Source organism: Pseudophryne corroboree, chromosome 6 (genome assembly GCF_028390025.1).
Source record: "Pseudophryne corroboree isolate aPseCor3 chromosome 6, aPseCor3.hap2, whole genome shotgun sequence".
In the NCBI taxonomy this organism is placed as follows: Eukaryota; Metazoa; Chordata; class Amphibia; order Anura; family Myobatrachidae; genus Pseudophryne; species Pseudophryne corroboree.
The window spans coordinates 120,384,894-120,405,048 of NC_086449.1; the positions used below are offsets into that span (position 1 = coordinate 120,384,894).

At 47.7% G+C, this 20,155-nt stretch overlaps 1 protein-coding gene across 1 annotated transcript in view; it reads left to right on the forward strand.

The window, feature by feature from the left end:
* LOC134936635 (tumor necrosis factor receptor superfamily member 10A-like) overlaps window positions 1-19,770 on the forward strand; it is a 68,748-nt gene extending 48,978 nt beyond the window's left edge. The window contains exons 4-9 of the mRNA XM_063931773.1: window positions 6,369-6,483; window positions 7,715-7,803; window positions 7,978-8,085; window positions 16,964-16,983; window positions 17,325-17,433; window positions 19,363-19,770. Coding sequence (XP_063787843.1) covers window positions 6,369-6,483; window positions 7,715-7,803; window positions 7,978-8,085; window positions 16,964-16,983; window positions 17,325-17,433; window positions 19,363-19,655 — 734 coding nt within the window. The 3' untranslated portion in view covers window positions 19,656-19,770. The remainder of the gene's footprint in view (window positions 1-6,368; window positions 6,484-7,714; window positions 7,804-7,977; window positions 8,086-16,963; window positions 16,984-17,324; window positions 17,434-19,362) is intronic.
* Window positions 19,771-20,155: the final 385 nt, after the last annotated feature.

Sequence of the window (20,155 nt, forward strand, 5' to 3'; positions counted from 1 at the left end):
CCCTGCGGGGTCGACACCAGAGTGGATGGATATGTGGAAGGTATTAACCGACAGTGTCAACTCCTTACATAAAAGGTTTGATGACATAACAGCTGTGGGACAGCCGGCTCAGCCAGTGCCTGCCCAGGCGTCTCAAAGGCCATCAGGGGCTCAAAAACGCCCGCTACCTCAGATGGCAGACACAGATGTCGACACGGAGTCTGACTCCAGTGTCGACGACGACGAGACTAATGTACATTCCACTAAGGCTATCCGTTGCATGATTACGGCAATGAAAAATGTGTTGCACATTTCTGACATTAACCCAGGTACCACTAAAAAGGGTATTATGTTTGGGGAGAAAAAGCAACCAGTGGTTTTTCCCCCTTCAGATGAGTTAAATGAAGTGTGTGAAGAAGCGTGGGCTTCCCCCGATAAAAAAATTGTGATTTCTAAAAAGTTACTAATGGCGTACCCTTTCCCGCCAGAGGACAGGGTACGTTGGGAGACATCCCCGAGGGTGGCTAAAGCGCTCACACGCTTATCAAAAAACGTGGCACTACCGTCTCAGGATACGGCCGCCTTAAAGGAGCCTGCGGATAGAAAGCAGGAGGCTATCCTGAAGTCTGTATATACACACTCCGGTACTATACTGAGACCTGCTATTGCTTCAGCATGGATGTGCAGTGCTGCAGCAGCGTGGTCTGATTCCCTGTCTGATAATATTGATTCCCTTGACAGGGACACTATATTGCTAACCATAGAGCATATTAAAGACGTAGTCTTATACATGAGAGATGCACAGAGGGATATTTGCCGGCTGGCATCTAGAATAAATGCAATGTCCATTTCTGCCAGGAGAGTATTATGGACTCGGCAGTGGACAGGTGATGCGGATTCTAAAAGGCACATGGAGGTTTTGCCTTACAAGGGTGAGGAATTGTTTGGAGATGGTCTCTCGGACCTCGTTTCCACAACGACAGCTGGGAAGTCGACATTTTTACCCCAGGTTCCCTCACAGCCAAAGAAAGCACCGTATTATCAGGTACAGTCCTGTCGGCCCCAGAAAGGCAAGCGGGTTAGAGGCGCGTCCTTTCTGCCGAGAGGCAGGGGTAGAGGGAAAAAGCTGCACCATACAGCCAGTTCCCAAGAACAGAAATCCTCCCCTGCTTCCACTAAATCCACCGCATGACGCTGGGGCTCCACTGGTGGAGCCAGGTGCGGTGGGGGCCCGTCTCCGGAACTCCAGCGACCAGTGGGTTCGCTCACAGGTGGATCCCTGGGTTCTACAAGTGGTATCTCAGGGATACAAGCTGGAATTCGAGACGTCTCCCCCTCGCCGTTACCTCAAATCAGCCTTGCCAGCTACTCCCCCGGACAGGGAGGTGGTGCTGGCGGCAATTCACAAGCTGTTCCTCCAGCAGGTGATAATAAAAGTTCCCCTCCTTCAACAGGGACGGGGTTACTATTCCACAATGTTTGTGGTACCGAAACCAGACGGTTCGGTGAGACCCATTCTAAATTTAAAATCCTTGAACACTTATATAAGAAGGTTCAAGTTCAAAATGGAATCGCTCAGGGCGGTTATTGCAAGCCTGGACGAAGGGGATTACATGGTATCACTGGACATCAAGGATGCGTACCTGCATGTCCCCATTTACCCACCTCACCAGGTGTACCTCCGGTTTGTGGTACAAGACTGCCATTACCAATTCCAGACGTTGCCGTTTGGTCTGTCCACGGCACCGAGGGTTTTTACCAAGGTAATGGCCGAAATGATGATACTCCTTCGAAAGAAGGGAGTTCTCATTATCCCATACTTGGACGATCTCCTTATAAAGGCGAGGTCCAGGGAGCAGTTGTTGGTCGGAGTAGCACTATCTCAGGAAGTGCTACAACAGCACGGCTGGATTCTGAATATTCCAAAGTCGCAGCTGGTTCCTACGACGTGTCTGCTGTTCCTGGGTATGATTCTGGACACAGAACAGAAGAAGGTGTTTCTCCCGGAGGAGAAGGCCAAGGAGTTGTCATCTCTGGTCAGAGACCTCCTGAAACCAAAACAGGTGTCGGTGCAACACTGCATGCGAGTCCTGGGAAAGATGGTAGCTTCTTACGAGGCAATTCCATTCAGCAGGTTCCATGCAAGGATCTTTTCAGTGGGATCTGTTAGACAAGTGGTCCGGATCGCATCTTCAGATGCATCGGCTGATCACCCTGTCCCCGAGGGCCAGGGTGTCTCTGCTGTGGTGGCTGCAGAGTGCTCATCTTCTAGAGGGCCGCAGATTCGGCATACAGGACTGGGTCCTGGTAACCACGGATGCAAGCCTCCGAGGTTGGGGGGCAGTCACGCAGGGAAGAAACTTCCAAGGACAATGGTCGAGTCAGGAGACTTCACTACACATAAATATTCTGGAACTAAGGGCCATTTACAATGCCCTAAGTCAGGCAAGACCCCTGCTTCAAAACCAGCCGGTGCTGATTCAGTCAGACAACATCACGGTGGTCGCCCATGTAAACCGACAGGGCGGCACAAGAAGCAGGATGGCGATGGCAGAAGCCACAAGGATTCTCCGATTGGCGGAAAATCACGTGATAGCACTGTCAGCAGTGTTCATTCCGGGAGTGGACAACTGAGAAGCAGACTTCCTCAGCAGGCACGACCTCCACCCGGGAGAGTGGGGACTTCATCCAGAAGTCTTCCAACTGATTGTGAACCGTTGGGAACGGCCACAGGTGGACATGATGGCGTCCCGCCTAAACAAAAAGCTAAAAAGATATTGCGCCAGGTCAAGGGACCCTCAGGCGATAGCTGTGGACGCTCTAGTGACGCTCTAGTGACACCTCTCATACCAAAGGTGCTGAGGATAATAAGAAAAAGAGGAGTAAGAACTATACTCATCGTTCCGGATTGGCCAAGAAGGACTTGGTACCCGGAACTACAAGAAATGATCTAAGAGGACCGTTGGCCTCTGCCTCTCAGACAGGACCTGCTACAGCAGGGGCCCTGTCTGTTCCAAGACTTACCCGGCTGCGTTTGACGGCATGGCGGTTGAACGCCGGATCCGATGGAAAAGGGCATTCCGGTTGAAGTCATTCCTACGCTGATAAAGGCTAGGAAAGAGGTGACAGCACAGCATTATCACCGCATATGGTGAAAATATGTTGCTTGGTGTGAGGCTATGAAGGCCCCCACAGAAGACTTTCAGCTGGGTCGATTTCTGCACTTCCTACAGTCAGGAGTGACTATGGGCCTAAAATTGGGATCCATTAAAGTCCAGATTTCGGCCCTGTCTATTTTCTTTCAAAAAGAACTGGCTTCACTGCCTGAAGTTCAGACGTTTGTTAAGGGAGTGCTGCATATTCAGCCCCCTTTTGTGCCCCCAGTGGCACCTTGGGATCTCAACGTGGTGTTGGATTTCCTAAAATCACATTGGTTTGAGCCACTTCAGACCGTGGAATTAAAATATCTCACGTGGAAAGTGGTCATGCTTTTGGCCTTGGCTTCGGCTAGGCGGGTGTCAGAATTGGCGGCTTTATCCTGTAAAAGCCACTATCTGATCTTCCATATGGACAGAGCAGAATTGAGGACGCGTCCCCAATTCCTCCCTAAGGTGGTATCAGCATTTCACTTGAACCAACCTATTGTGGTGCCGGCGGCTACTCAGGACTTGGAGGCTTCCAAGTTGCTGGACGTAGTCCGGGCCCTGAAAATCTATGTTTCCAGGACGGCTAGAGTCAGAAAGACTGACTCTCTGTTTATCCTGCATGCACCCAACAAGTTGGGTGCTCCTGCTTCTAAGCAGACTATTGCTCGCTGGATCTGCTCCACGATTCAACTTGCACATTCTGCGGCTGGACTGCCGCATCCTAAATCTGTCAAAGCCCATTCCACGAGGAAGGTGGGCTCTTCTTGGGCGGCTGCCCGAGGGGTCTCGGCTTTACAACTTTGCCGAGCTGCTACCTGGTCGGGATCAAACACGTTTGCAAAATTCTACAAGTTTGATACCCTGGCTGAGGAGGACCTTGAGTTTGCTCATTCGGTGCTGCAGAGTCATCTGCACTCTCCCGCCCGTTTGGGAGCTTTGGTATAATCCCCATGGTCCTTACGGAGTTCCCAGCATCCACTAGGACGTCAGAGAAAATAAGATTTTACTCACCGGTAAATCTATTTCTCGTAGTCCGTAGTGGATGCTGGGCGCCCATCCCAAGTGCGGATTGTCTGCAATACTTGTATATAGTTATTGCCTAACTAAAGGGTTATTGTTATGAGCCATCTGTTCGTGAGGCTCAGTTGTTATTCATACTGTTAACTGGGTATAGTATCACGAGTTGTACGGTGTGATTGGTGTGGCTGGTATGAGTCTTACCCGGGATTCCAAATCCTTTCCTTATTGTGTCAGCTCTTCCGGGCACAGTTTCCCTAACTGAGGTCTGGAGGAGGGGCATAGAGGGAGGAGCCAGTGCACACCAGTAGATCCAATTCTTTCTTAGAGTGCCCAGTCTCCTGCGGAGCCCGTCTATTCCCCATGGTCCTTACGGAGTTCCCAGCATCCACTACCGACTACGAGAAATAGATTTACCGGTGAGTAAAATCTTATTTTCCGGCTCTCGCAGACCTGTTACTTCTTCTTTAAGAAGCTCTTCCATCCTCCACTCGTTACCTGTATTAATGGCACCTGTTTGAACTGGTTATCTGTATAAAAGACACCTGTCCACACCCTCACAGTCAGACTGCTACCGCTCCACCATGGCCAAGACCAGAGAGCTGTCTAAGGACACCAGGGACAAAATTATAGAGCTGCTCAAGGCTGGGATGAGCTACTCGACAATAGGCAAGCAGCTTGGTGAGAAGAGATCAACTGTTGGCGCAATTATAAAAAAATGGAAGAAATACAAGATCACTGATAATCTCCCTCGACCTGGGGCTTCATGCAAGATCTCATCTCGTGGGGTATCAATGATCTTGAGAACGGTGAGGAATCAGCCCAGAACTACACGGGGGGACCTGGTCAATGACCTCAAGAGAGCTGGGACCACAGTCACAAAGGTTACCATTAGTAACACACTACGTCGTCATGGATTGCACTTTGGGGAGGAGCACACAACATTGCACAGGAGCTATATTCAACTTACCTGCTTGCATTATTTTTGAAGTTCACTCAAAGTGGGGTATTTAAAAAAAAGTCTGTAAAAATGGACATGTGTATCAAATTGGACTGAAGTTTTGTAATATCCATAAAATTTTACCACAAATCTGTTTATGAACAATTGTTCTAATGATTGTCACTTGGATTGACTGTATAGCCATCCCTCTGAAGAAGTCCTTATAGGACGAAACGCGTCAGGGTTGAGGAGAGAAAAAGACCCTTCATAAATTCAAACTGACACTACTGGCATGATTTGTGTATTGAAAGGGTGTATCTCTGTATCCACATAGTAAAAAGTGGTTTTAAAATAAATTTTAATAAATTATTGTTATGAGCTTATGGTCATTTATATAAATTGCTGGTTTTTACTTGGAGAGTGACTTATAGCGCCCTCGATCTCATTTTGTGGTATTTGTGTTTGATTCTCACTAACAGGAGGATTGAGGATCCGCATCAGTATAGCGCAGGGCAAGGGTATATATTCACCCGGCACTCCGAAATGAATTCCAATGCTGTAATTGCTGCGGTGCCCTCCGTGAGTAGGTAAATCCTACCCAATACAATGGTGGTAGTCCGGCGGCACTCAAGCAGACTTCAGTAAAAGGTATAACGTAGAATATCTTTAATTCTCATCCTACTGTGTTTCGGGGTAGAACCCCATCGTCAGAGACATAGTGTTCACCATGAACACTATGTACCTGACGACAGGGTTGTACCCCAAAACGCTGTAGGATGTGAATTAAAATTTTTCTACGTTATACCTTTTACTGAAGTCTGCTTGAGTGCCGCTGGACTCCCGCATATATATATATATATATATATATATATATATATAATTATAATATACAGTGCACAGTATATAGAGCGTCAGTTATATTTCCACTCCGGGGATAATTTATTAGAAATGTGAAGAAGACAGGAAAATGATGTTGCGTTGTCGGGCTGGATTACACCCTGTAGAAGTGCTGTCTGCTGCTCCTTCACCTGCTGTACGTCATTAGCGATTCTGACCAGGTCATTAACTACAGCAGGGTCACCGACCTACAGATGCTAGACTCTGTTGTGAATGCAATGAACTCTGTATTGGATCTTTAAGCCCTGTCCATTTGGTTTGGTGTAAGAAGCAGGCAAATCTACAGTCATTAATGATTGTGTTGTGTTTTGAATCTCAGGGGTGATTTCCTCACGGGCTGAGCTGCCTAGGTATAGGAGAGAGTAAAAATATACCATATGTCATTACAGATCAGGAAGAGGTGTCTCCATGCGCCATCGCTAAGAACACTGTGTGTCGTTGCAAGAAGGGAACCTTCTGTCCTCCAGACCATCCATGTGAGGTGTGCCTGCCTTGTACAACAAGGTGAGGGATCAACGCTCCATAGCTGCAGTACACAGACACACACATATATACAGCTCTTGTGCGCACCACATACTACCAATGAGTTGTTCACTCAGGAAACCTCACCCCTCCTCCTTCCCGTATATAGCATACAGCCACCCCTGTTACCTGAAGCCATGTGCCATAGTCTGCTAGGTGCTGCTTATTACACCTCTACTGCAGGATTGGGCAGCCTGTATTGTGAAGCCTTAAGCCCCAGCATGCTTTGCCAGCTGGCAAGGTAGACTGGGACTTGTTTCAGAACACCGGGTTAGCCACGGGTGTGGATCATTAGATCGACAGTGTCTAGGTCGACAATGTTTAAGTCGACCACTATAGGTCGACAGTCACTAGGTCAACAGGGTTTGAAGGTTGACAGAGTTTCTAGGTCGACATGTTCTAGGTCGACAGGTCAAAAGGTCGGCATGAGTTTATCATGTTTTTTTGGTGTTCTTTTCTCCGTAAAGTGATCGGGAAGCCCAATTAGTGCGCACCGTGTCCCCTCGCATGGCTTGCTTCGCTCGCCATGCTTCGGGCAAGGTGCCTCACTCCACTGCACTCGGCACAGGTTACTGTTCCAATCGTAGTGGATCGTGAAGTATGAAAAAGTTCAAAAAAAGAAAAAAAATGGGAAAAACTCATGTCGACCTTTTGACCTGTCGCCCTAGAAACCCTGTCGACCTTGAAAACATGTCGACCTAGTGACAGTCGACCTATAGTGGTCGACCTAAGCATTGTCGACCTAGACACTGTCGATCTTCAGACCGGATCCCGTTAGCCACAGCTTGCACAGCAGGAGACACAAGGGCATCACGGGCCACCCATGATAGATCTCTGTTGTAGTGCCATGGAGAGGTGTGGTTTTACGTGGTAGGAGGCGTGGCGTTACGTGGCAGGAGGTGTGGTCACGTGGCAGGAAGGGTGATGGCAGGAGGTGTGGTGTTACGTGGCAGGAGGTATGGTCACGTGGCAGGAAGGTTGGTGGCAGGAGGCGTGGTGTTACGTGGCAGGAAGGGTGGTGGCAGGAGGCGTGGTGTTACGTGGCAGGAGGCGTGGTGTTATATGGTTGGACATTTGATCATGACACTTTTGCACAGCACGTCAGTGTAAGACCATGAGCAGCAAGTGTGCTTTGTAAATAATTACACACGAATAATTACACAGATAACAGCAAATAGTCGTCATCATAATAACCTGCACTTTTCTCTTGTAGCTGCCCTCCAGATCAGGTTATTAAGTCACCCTGCAATTCAACATCTGATACAGAGTGTTCCTTCCCAGACTCATCCATTTCTAAGAAAAGTAAGTCCAAGCTTCAGCATATTTATCCATACTTATGTTTCCCTATGTGACTATGCATCCCCCATTCCCACCAGTGACTTCTCTGCCCCACACCACCAGTCACCCCACACTACATATCATTACCCCAGTCTTCCCTGACTTCTCGAAAGCTGATCACATGGTTCTCTCTTTCAGCTGCCATCATCTGTGGGGTTATTGGCACAATTGTTTTCATCATCATCATCATCATCGCAATCTGTTTCTTTCTTCTTCCTGTTTTGAGGAAAGATACTTCTACTAGGGGTAAGTGATGGCGGCAGTCTGCAAGTGATCAATGATTTACAGGCATTGCCATTTATGTCTCATGGTAGGAGAGGAGTTAATAGAGCCGTGGTCTGTGTCTCTCAGGGGACAACAGGGCTTAATGGAGCCTTACACATGGCAGGAGAGGAGCTAATCTCCTGGTTTATAACCAACTGCGATTGCAAGTAATTTAGAAAACTTGGGGGTAAATTTACTAAGATGGGAGTTCTATTTAAGATGGGATGTTGCCCATAGCAACCAATCAGATTCCAGGTATTATCTTCTAGAAGGTGCTAGATAAATGAGAAGTAGAATTTGATTGGTTGCTATTGGCAACATCCCATCTTAAATAGAACTCCCATCTTAGTAAATTTACCCCATGGTGTTCACATGCTCCGCACAATGCATCTGAAGAAGAAAGGAGGTGCGTCCGTGTCACATCTTGTGCGATGTGCAGTAGACATTTTTGGGCAGCTACTGAGGGGTGAGTATCGGGAAGCATGGAGCGGCCGGGTGTCATGGGCGTGCAGTACAGTTATGTGCTGGGGTGCAGCCGGGGCAGTTGTTTCAGCAGGTCTCTTGCACTGAGCACGGGGCTGGTGCATGTCCAAATACTAATAATAACAGCTGAAACATGAAAGCAAAAACACAGTGGGTAGTGCGACCATGGGGCAGGACATCTCATGCATGTAACAGTGGCTTACCTCCAAGAGCGATCTCTTCTGAATGACTAACAACACGTTCCTCTCAGTGGCTATGGAAGTAATTGGTGCCTCCACCTGAGTCGTCTTCACAGAAGATGTGAAGTGGAAGAATTGGGGTGGATGTAAGATAGAAAACCTTTACCTCTCTCCTGAAGCCTTTATATTGAGCTACTTATACTGCACATGCCAGGTGTATTACGCTGTAGTTGACAAGGATGTTAGAATATCGTTATTAAAGATGAGCAACTCAGAATATGAACAGACTGCGTGTAACAATAGACAATTGACACATTAAAGCAATACTTCTATGCCATTTTTTGTAACGCATAATAATAATAATAATAATGTATTATGTAAATCTCCTCCTGAACGCCTATACCTGTATAACCTTTACTATAATGCCTGAGACTTTTTTGTGTGAAGTGAGTCACTTATCTAACCAAAAGTAATAATGTTAGTTTACCTCACTATCCAAGGTATAATAGCTCAAAGCTCATTACCACCCCTGTATCACTCCTGCTGCCCACTCACTCACGCACCCGTACCCACTCACACACTCTACCACCACATATCTCTCCCGCTTTCCACTCACACAACCCTACCCACTCACACACTCTACCACCCCATATCTCTCCCGCTTTCCACTCACACACTCTACCACCCCTGTATCCCTCCCGCTGCCCACTCATGCACACCTACCCACTCAAACACTCTACCACCTCTGTATCCCTCCCACTGCCCACTCACCCCCTCCCAACCACTCACATAACCCTACCCACTCACACACTCTACCACCTCTGTATCCCTCCCGCTGCCCACTCACTCATGCACCCCTACCCACTCACACACTCTACCACCCCTGTATCCCTCCCACTGCCCACTCACACACCCCCAACCACTCACACAGCCCTACCCACTCACACACTCTACCACCCTTGTATCCCTCCCGCTGCCCACTCACTAACCCCTATCCACTCACACATCCTACCACCCCATATCCCACTTGCTGCCCACTCACGCACCCCCACCCACTCACACAACCCTACAACCCCCATATCGCTCCTGATGCCCACTCGCACACCCCTACCCATTCACACACCCTCTATCTTACTAGTATATCTACAGCATATACATTCTAATGCATAAGACACTTCCACACTTAGTTATATAAGTAATATCTATGCAGCTGCATCTTTGATGCACTTCATTTGAAAGTTTTGGTCGCATGGATCTGAAAAATTTGTCTATATGGTTATTGCCAGTTTCTATGTTATGAGTTCCTGACTTACTATACATTTATAGCTTCCGAAGAAATTCAGGATAGATGGCCTTTCTTGAATGATGCAAACTTGTGCTTCTAAACTCATCTGAAGCTTGAGTATCATTACTGTCCAACGGTTGCTGATCTGTAATTGATGTCATTTTACAATTCCCTAGGTAATTACAGTCTGAGATACTCAGTATGATCATCCACTATCTGACTCTCCGACTTGTGCATTACCTAAAGTCTCTGTAATAGCGTCTTTCACTTTAGCGTAATTAGCAAGGAGTCTATGCACAGTCAGTTTTACACCTTTTGCAATACAGTTGAATAAAAGCAATTAGATCTAAGCATAAAATTGCTGGTGTTCTATCACCTGTTTCTCTGACGTCCTAGTGGATGCTGGGAACTCCGTAAGGACCATGGGGAATAGCGGCTCCGCAGGAGACTGGGCACAAAAAGTAAAAGCTTTAGACTAGCTGGTGTGCACTGGCTCCTCCCCCTATGACCCTCCTCCAAGCCTCTGTTAGATTTTTGTGCCCGAACGAGAAGGGTGCAAGCTAGGTGGCTCTCCTGAGCTGCTTAGAAGTAAAAGTTTAAATAGGTTTTTTATTTTCAGTGAGTCCTGCTGGCAACAGGCTCACTGCATCATGGGACTAAGGGGAGAAGAAGCGAACTCACCTGACTGCAGAGTGGATTGGGCTTCTTGGCTACTGGACATTAGCTCCAGAGGGACGATCACAGGTTCAGCCTGGATGGGTCCCGGAGCCGCGCCGCCGGCCCCCTTACAGAGCCAGAAGAGCGAAGAGGTCCGGAGAAAGCGGCGGCAGAAGACGTTCCTGTCTTCAAATAAGGTAGCGCACAGCACTGCAGCTGTGCGCCATTGCTCTCAGCACACTTCACACTCCGGTCACTGAGGGTGCAGGGCGCTGGGGGGGAGCGCCCTGAGACGCAATAAAAACGATATGTAAACCTTATATGGCTAAAAAAAATGCATCACATATAGCTCCTGGGCTATATGGATGCATTTATCCCCTGCCAGTTTCCTGAAAAAAGCGGGAGAAAAGGCCGCCGTGAAGGGGGCGGAGCCTTTCTCCTCAGCACACAAGCGCCATTTTCTTTCACAGCTCCGCTGGAAGGACGGCTCCCTGACTCTCCCCTGCAGTCCTGCACTACAGAAACAGGGTAAAACAGAGAGGGGGGCACTATTGGCAGCTAATATATAAATACAGCAGCTATAACAGGGAGTAACACTTATATAAGGTTATCCCTGTATATATATAGCGCTCTGGTGTGTGCTGGCAAACTCTCCCTCTGTCTCCCCAAAGGGCTAGTGGGGTCCTGTCCTCTATCAGAGCATTCCCTGTGTGTGTGCTGGGTGTCGGTACGATTGTGTTGACATGTATGAGGAGGAAAATGATGTGGAAGCAGAGCAATTGCCTGTGTTAGTGATGTCACCCCCTAGGGAGTCGACACCTGACTGGATGGTGGTAATTAAAGAATTACGTGACAATGTCAGCACTTTGCAAAAAACTGTTGACGACATATATATATACAAAAGACAGCCGACAAATCAATTAGTGCCTGTTCAGGCGTCTCAGACACCGTCAGGGGCGCTAAAACGCCCGTTACCTCAGATGGTCGACGCAGACCCTGACACGGATACTGAATCCAGTGTCGACGGTGACGAGACAAACGTAATGTCCAGTAGGGCCACACGTTACATGATCACGGCAATGAAGGAGGCATTGAACATTTCTGACACTACAAGTACCACAAAAAAGGGTATTATGTGGGGTGTGAAAAAACTACCAGTGGTTTTTCCTGAGTCAGATGAATTAAATGAGGTGTGTGATAAAGCGTGGGTTTCCCCCGATAAAAAACTGCTGATTTCTAATAAATTATTGGCACTATACCCTTTCCCGCCAGAGGTTAGGGCACGTTGGGAAACACCCCCTAGGGTAGATAAGGCGCTCACACGCTTATCAAAACAAGTGGCGTTACCGTCTCCTGATACGGCCGCTCTCAAGGAACCAGCTGATAGAAGGCTGGAAAATATCTTAAAAGGTATATACACACATACCGGTGTTATACTGCGACCAGCGATCGCCTCAGCCTGGATGTGCAGCGCTGGAGTGGCTTGGTCGGATTCCCTGACTGAAAATATTGATACCCTGGATAGGGACAGTATATTATTAACTATAGAGCATTTAAAGGATGCATTACTATATATGCGAGATGCACAGAGGGATATTTGCACCCTGGCATCTAGAGTAAGTGCGATGTCCATTTCTGCCAGAAGAACGTTATGGACGCGACAGTGGTCAGGTGATGCGGATTCCAAACGACATATGGAAGTATTGCCGTATAAAGGGGAGGAGTTATTTGGGGTCGGTCTATCGGACCTGGTGGCCACAGCAACGGCTGGAAAATCCACCTTTTTACCCCAGGTCACCTCTCAGCAGAAAAAGACACCGTCTTTCCAAACCCAGTCCTTTTGTCCCTATAAGGGCAAGAGGGAAAAAGGCCGCTCGTTCCTGCCCCGGGGCAGAGGAAGGGGAAAAAGACTGCACCATGCAGCCTCTTCCCAGGAGCAGAAGCCCTCCCCCGCTTCTGCCAAGTCCTCAGCATGACGCTGGGGCTCTGCAAGCAGACTCGGGCACGGTGGGGGGCCGTCTCAAGAATTTCAGCGCGCAGTGGGCTCACTCGCAAGTGGACCCCTGGATCCTGCAGGTAGTATCACAGGGATACAAATTGGAATTCGAGACGTCTCCCCCTCGCCGGTTCCTGAAGTCTGCTCTACCAACGTCTCCCTCCGACAGGGAGGCAGTATTGGAAGCTATTCACAAGCTGTATTCCCAGCAGGTGATAATCAAGGTACCCCTCCTACAACAGGGAAAGGGGTATTATTCCACGCTGTTTGTGGTACCGAAGCCGGACGGCTCGGTGAGACCAATTTTAAATCTAAAATCTTTGAACACTTACATAAAAAGGTTCAAATTCAAGATGGAGTCACTCAGAGCAGTGATAGCGAACCTCGAAGAAGGGGACTATATGGTATCTCTAGACATCAAGGATGCTTATCTCCATGTCCCAATCTACCCTTCTCACCAAGGGTACCTCAGGTTTGTGATACAAAACTGTCATTATCAGTTTCAGACGCTGCCGTTTGGATTGTCCACGGCACCACGGGTCTTTACCAAGGTAATGGCCGAAATGATGATTCTTCTTCGAAGAAAAGGCGTATTAATTATCCCTTACTTGGACGATCTCCTGATAAGGGCAAGGTCCAGGGAACAGTTAGAGGTCGGAGTAGCACTATCTCAGGTAGTGCTACGTCAGCACGGGTGGATTCTAAATATCCCAAAATCACAGCTGATTCCAACAACACGTCTACTGTTCCTAGGGATGATTCTGGACACAGTCCAGAAAAAGGTCTTTTTTCCCGGAGGAGAAGGCCAGGGAGTTATCCGAGCTAGTCAGGAACCTCCTAAAACCAGGACAAGTGTCAGTGCATCAGTGCACGAGAGTCCTGGGAAAAATGGTGGCTTCTTACGAAGCGATTCCATTCGGAAGATTCCATGCAAAAACTTTTCAGTGGGATCTGCTGGACAAATGGTCCGGATCGCATCTTCAGATGCATCAGCGGATAACCCTATCTCCAAGGACAAGGGTATCTCTCCTGTGGTGGTTACAGAAGGCTCATCTTCTAGAGGGCCGCAGATTCGGCATTCAGGATTGGATGCTGGTAACCACGGATGCCAGCCTGAGAGGCTGGGGAGCAGTCACACAGGGAAGAAATTTCCAGGGCTTGTGGTCAAGCATGGAAACGTCTCTTCACATAAATATCCTAGAGCTAAGGGCCATTTACAATGCCCTAAGTCAAGCAAGGCCTCTGCTTCAGGGTCAACCGGTATTGATCCAGTCGGACAACATCACGGCGGTCGCCCACGTAAACAGACAGGGCGGCACAAGAAGCAGGAGGGCAATGGCAGAAGCTGCAAGGATTCTCCGCTGGGCGGAAAATCATGTGATAGCACTGTCAGCAGTGTTCATTCCGGGAGTGGACAACTGGGAAGCAGACTTCCTCAGCAGACACGACCTCCACCCGGGGGAGTGGGGACTTCATCCAGAAGTCTTCCAAGTGATTGTAAACCGTTGGGAAAAACCAAAGGTGGACATGATGGCGTCCCGTCTCAACAAGAAACTGGACAGATATTGCGCCAGGTCAAGGGACCCTCAGGCAATAGCGGTGGACGCTCTGGTAACTCCGTGGGTGTTCCAGTCGGTATATGTGTTCCCTCCTCTTCCTCTCATACCAAAAGTACTGAGAATCATAAGAAGGAGAGGAGTAAGAACGATACTCGTGGCTCCGGATTGGCCAAGAAGAACTTGGTACCCGGAGCTGCAAGAGATGCTCACGGAGGACCCGTGGCCTCTACCTCTAAGGAAGGACCTGCTCCAGCAGGGACCTTGTCTGTTCCAAGACTTACCGCGGCTGCGTTTGACGGCATGGCGGTTGAACGCCGGATCCTGAAGGAAAAAGGCATTCCAGATGAAGTCATCCCTACCCTGATCAAGGCCAGGAAGGATGTAACTGCAAAACATTATCTTCGCATTTGGCGAAAATATGTTGCGTGGTGTGAGGCCAAGAAGGCCCCTACGGAGGAATTTCAACTGGGTCGTTTCCTACATTTCCTGCAAGCAGGATTGTCTATGGGCCTAAAATTAGGATCCATTAAGGTTCAAATTTCGGCCCTGTCGATCTTCTTCCAGAAAGAACTGGCTTCAGTGCCTGAAGTTCAGACGTTTGTCAAAGGGGTACTGCATATACAGCCTCCTTTTGTGCCTCCAGTGGCACCTTGGGATCTCAATGTAGTTTTAGGGTTCCTAAAATCACATTGGTTTGAACCACTTGCCACAGTGGATTTGGAATATCTCACATGGAAAGTGGTAATGCTGTTGGCCCTGGCTTCAGCCAGGCGCGTATCAGAATTGGCGGCTTTATCCTATAAAAGCCCTTACCTGATATTTCATTCGGATAGGGCGGAATTGAGGACTCGTCCTCAATTTCTCCCTAAGGTGGTTTCAGCGTTTCACATGAATCAACCTATTGTGGTACCTGTGGCTACTAGGGACTTGGAGGACTCCAAGTTGCTGGACGTAGTCAGGGCCCTGAAAATATATGTTTCCAGGACGGCTGGAGTCAGAAAATCTGACTCGCTGTTTATCCTGTATGCACCCAACAAGCTGGGTGCTCCTGCTTCTAAGCAGACGATTGCTCGTTGGATTTGTAGTACAATTCAACTTGCACATTCTGTGGCAGGCCTGCCACAGCCAAAATCTGTAAAAGCCCATTCCACAAGGAAGGTGGGCTCATCTTGGGCGGCTGCCCGAGGGGTCTCGGCTTTACAACTTTGCCGAGCAGCTACTTGGTCAGGGGCAAACACGTTTGCTAAATTCTACAAATTTGATACCCTGGCTGAGGAGGACCTGGAGTTCTCTCATTCGGTGCTGCAGAGTCATCCGCACTCTCCCGCCCGTTTGGGAGCTTTGGTATAATCCCCATGGTCCTTAGGGAGTTCCCAGCATCCACTAGGACGTCAGAGAAAATAAGAATTTACTTACCGATAATTCTATTTCTCATAGTCCGTAGTGGATGCTGGGCGCCCATCCCAAGTGCGGATTGTCTGCAATACTTGTATATAGTTATTGTTACAAACAAATCGGGTTGTTTATTGTTGGAAGCCATCTTTTCAGAGGCTCCTACGGTTATCATACTGTTAACTGGGTTCAGATCACGAGTTGTACGGTGTGATTGGTGTGGCTGGTATGAGTCTTACCCGGGATTCAAGATCCTTCCTTATTATGTACGCTCGTCCGGGCACAGTATCTTAACTGAGGCTTGGAGGAGGGTCATAGGGGGAGGAGCCAGTGCACACCAGCTAGTCTAAAGCTTTTACTTTTTGTGCCCAGTCTCCTGCGGAGCCGCTATTCCCCATGGTCCTTACGGAGTTCCCAGCATCCACTACGGACTATGAGAAATAGAATTATCGGTGAGTAAATTCTTATTTTTTCTACTAGGATTTAGAGGACAGTAGTTTTCCTAGTATACTGTATATAGCAGGTAGCTGAACCATGGACAGCTCCTACTGTATCAGTCTTACTTTACAGCACAGACTATAATTATTCCCTGGCTGGTCCTATAACCTCACCAAAAAGGTGAGACGGTGGAATGTGGATACACCAAACTAGTGACTCCCACTATAGGAGGGATTGTAATGCTGGTAGCTATAGCTCAGCAGTACTATCCCCCCCACTGGATATGGGCAGTGATCGGACTTCTTTCCCCAGAGGGTGTCAGCTGGGAAACAGGACATCTGTGAGTTAGGCAGCCTCAAGCCCGGGGATTCGCACTATGGGAGGGCCTTGCGTTAGTGGCCAGGAGAGAGCAGTGATGGAACGTCGGGATGGGGAGTGTGCTGTCTCCTCCACCAGATGAAGCAGTTCCCACTAGACTGACAGAGGCTATATTCGCATATCGTAATCCCTAGGCTGTTGCGACAGACACAAATTCAAACATGATTCAGAATCAAGCCCATCGTCTGTGGGTCTCGGGGAACGAGAGGGCTTTGTGAAGTCTTACTCATGGCAGGAGAGGGGTTATTAGAGCCATGGTCTGTACGGCATTTTATAGATGGTAAATTAATAGAGCCATGTTCTTCATGTCTCCTGGTAGATAGTGTTAATAGAGCCATGTTCTTCATGTCTCCTGGTAGATAGTGTTAATAGAGCCATGTTCTTCATGTCTCCTGGTAGATAGTGTTAATAGTCATGTTTTTCATGTTTTCTGGTAGGACAAGGTAATGGAGCTCTGCTTAGTTCTCACTGTCTTTTTCTTTTCTTTTTCTAGAATGCAAACGATGGTCAAAGGTAAGATTCCTATTTACTGCACACGTCTTTATTCTGTGTTTTTTTTGTTTTTTTTTACCAAAAACACTTTATAATGTAACTGCATGTTATGTTAGGAGAAAAACAGTTTAGTATACACAAGTAAAATGGAGTGATGCCCAAAGGTAATCTGTCCGTTTAGACAGTGAATGTAACTGGTTTACATCATTCTTGTCAGTGCACCAGATTACCCATAAATCTTTTTATTGTGCTTTATAGAAATATTTAATAGTAAACACAATAAAAACCGTCTTCCTATCACTTGTATTTCCCGAGACTAATCATATATGAGTTTGTGCACACTAAATGTTTCGTGTACACAGATGTTAACTACGAGTTGCTGCTGCAAGCCTGGAGATACGGCAGAAGATGTCAATCTCTTGCATACAGACACCAAACTGGTCTTCAGGGATGCTAAACAGAGGGAACAGAGTAAGTGGAATGACCATTAAGCATCTCGTCCCACTTGTGCGCTCTGTGTGTAAAAGTGATCGTTTTAGTGGCATTGCAGGGAATGTGTGTAATAAGCATGTGGAATGTAGGGGTTCCTAGGGTTCGCTGATCCCTATGGTGACTATTTAAAACTGTGTGGTACTCTGTGCTGTCACGTAACCGTAGGAGAATGCACACAGCGGACTGCGCTTGCTTTGTGGTGTGCGTGGTACAATCTGCTTTTAGAAACACTCTATTTGATCTCACAAGGTTGCCGTTCATTCTACTTGTTTTTGTGAACACCTTCATTCTGAGGAACAAATGAATGTGTGTGGAAGGTGTAACTGCATGTAATAGAAGTGGGGATGTACTCAGGGTCCCGACAGTCAGGATCCTGATGGTCACAATGCGAACGGATCCTGGCGGTGAGTTAGGGTTATATTTAGGGTTATCCGCTAGGGGGAGGGTTAGGATTAGGCTGCGGGAGAGGATGGTTAGGATTAGGCTGCGGGAGAGGATGGTTAGGATTAGGCTGCGGGAGAGGATGATTAGGATTAGGCTGCGGGAGAGGATGGTTAGGATTAGGCTGCGGGAGAGGATGGTTAGGATTAGGCTGCGGGAGAGGATGGTTAGGATTAGGCTGCAGGAGAGGATGGTTAGGATTAGGCTGCGGGAGAGGATGATTAGGATTAGGCTGCGGGAGAGGATGGTTAGGATTAGGCTGCGGGAGAGGATGGTTAGGATTAGGCTGCGGGAGAGGATGGTTAGGATTAGGCTGCGGGAGAGAATGGTTAGGATTAGGCTGCAGGAGAGGATGGTTAGGATTAGGCTGCGGGAGAGGATGATTAGGATTAGGCTGCGGGAGAGGATGGTTAGGATTAGGCTGCGGGAGAGGATGGTTAGGATTAGGCTGCGGGAGAGGATGGTTAGGATTAGGCTGCGGGAGAGGATGGTTAGGATTAGGCTGCGGGAGAGGATGGTTAGGATTAGGCTGCGGGAGAGGATGATTAGGATTAGGCTGCGGGAGAGGATGGTTAGGATTAGGCTGCGGGAGAGGATGGTTAGGATTAGGCTGCGGGAGAGGATGGTTAGGGTTGGAATACTCACTGGGATCTGTATGCATTGTGACTGGCAGGGTTCCGCTGTTGGGATTCTGAGCATCGGCCTCACCAGGCCCAATCATTGTCTCACAGCACCACAACTACTTTGGGTATATCGTATCCTCACCCTAAGTGTCATGAGATCTGTGGTCTCTCTTTTCTGTACTCAGTGAATTTATAGCAGGAGAGCATTCCTAGATCACCTTTGTTAGCATACTTTGGAACTGGTGCTCTCAATATAGGATGGGCTGTGTAACGCACTATTCTGCTACATACCCAGGTGGGCCTGATATTCCTGCAGTGATGCGGGCTTACAGCGTTTGCACACATGTGACTTAGGATAAGAATCCCGCAAGGCCCAGCATCCGACCGTTTCTGTGTAATCTGTTACATAGAATGTGTCGTAGGCAAAGTAGTTTTCTGAGGTTACGTACTGTAGCCCTGTAGTAGGCGTAAGACACAAGGCAGTGAAATAACGACGCCCTAATGATGGCATTTATAAGTATATGCAGAGATCGTTTATGCCTAGACGGCGCAGGGCTGATCTGTCATGTCCTCAGATTTATTTATTATTATTTATTAGCAGTTTCTTATATAGCGCAGCATATTCCGTTGTGCTTTACAATTAGAACAACAGTTATAGAACAAAACTGGGTAAAAACAGACAGACATAGAGGTAGATTTGCATGATTGTTATAAACACTGGTTTGCCCTAATAGTAATGTATAAATAAAGTGGTTAGACAAGAGATGAATTGGCCACTATGCACTGATGTGACAATTCAGTAACACTGGCACCTGACCTCCATTCTTCTCTCTTCACCTTACAGTTACCATCAAGTCATTGGACATCTTTGTGGACAAGGTTCCCATTAATATGTTTGAAAAGTTCATGCGAAATCTGGAATTGCCTCCGAACACAATTGAATTTGCTAAACAAAACCATCCCGGGAACACCTATGAGCAGTGCTACGAAATGTTGGACAAATGGCGGCAGGAATATCCCTACGACGTCAATGTCTTGTTGACAACTCTCCGCACCTTAAGGATGGGCGGTGTGGCTGATGAAATTACAGAGCAGCTGATTAGAGATGGACTGTATGTGAGGCAGACCCCGAGCTGACCTTACTATTAAGCTATGTAAATAGTGTACATACTGTAACATAATAATTTATACTGTTTTTAATATATAAAAAAAAATGAAATACCCAAAAAAAAATAAACTTTCATCAAACCCAGCCTTCTGTCTTTCAGTTTGGTGACGCTGTGTATGAATATGTTGCGTGTTACATAGAAGGATATAACGCACAAGCAAAAGCACAATATTTGTATAAAATGCATTTTCTAAGCCAAACCGAAACTGTGGTAGTCAGGCCAGATGGAACCCTGCTGTAAATGTTCTGTGTTCCAGGGTAGCGTGATGGACATCCAGGACAGGAGGAGAGTGGGAGTGTTACTACGAGCAGGAGACTTTTGTGGACCAGGTTGCAGTGGTGGGAAACAGAGGCTTACAGTCATTAGGTCAACAAGACTTAGTCATTAGGTCGACCACTATTGGTCGACATGGTCATTAGGTCGACTTTTTTTCTCTATCGTCCTAGTGGATGCTGGGGTTCCTGAAAG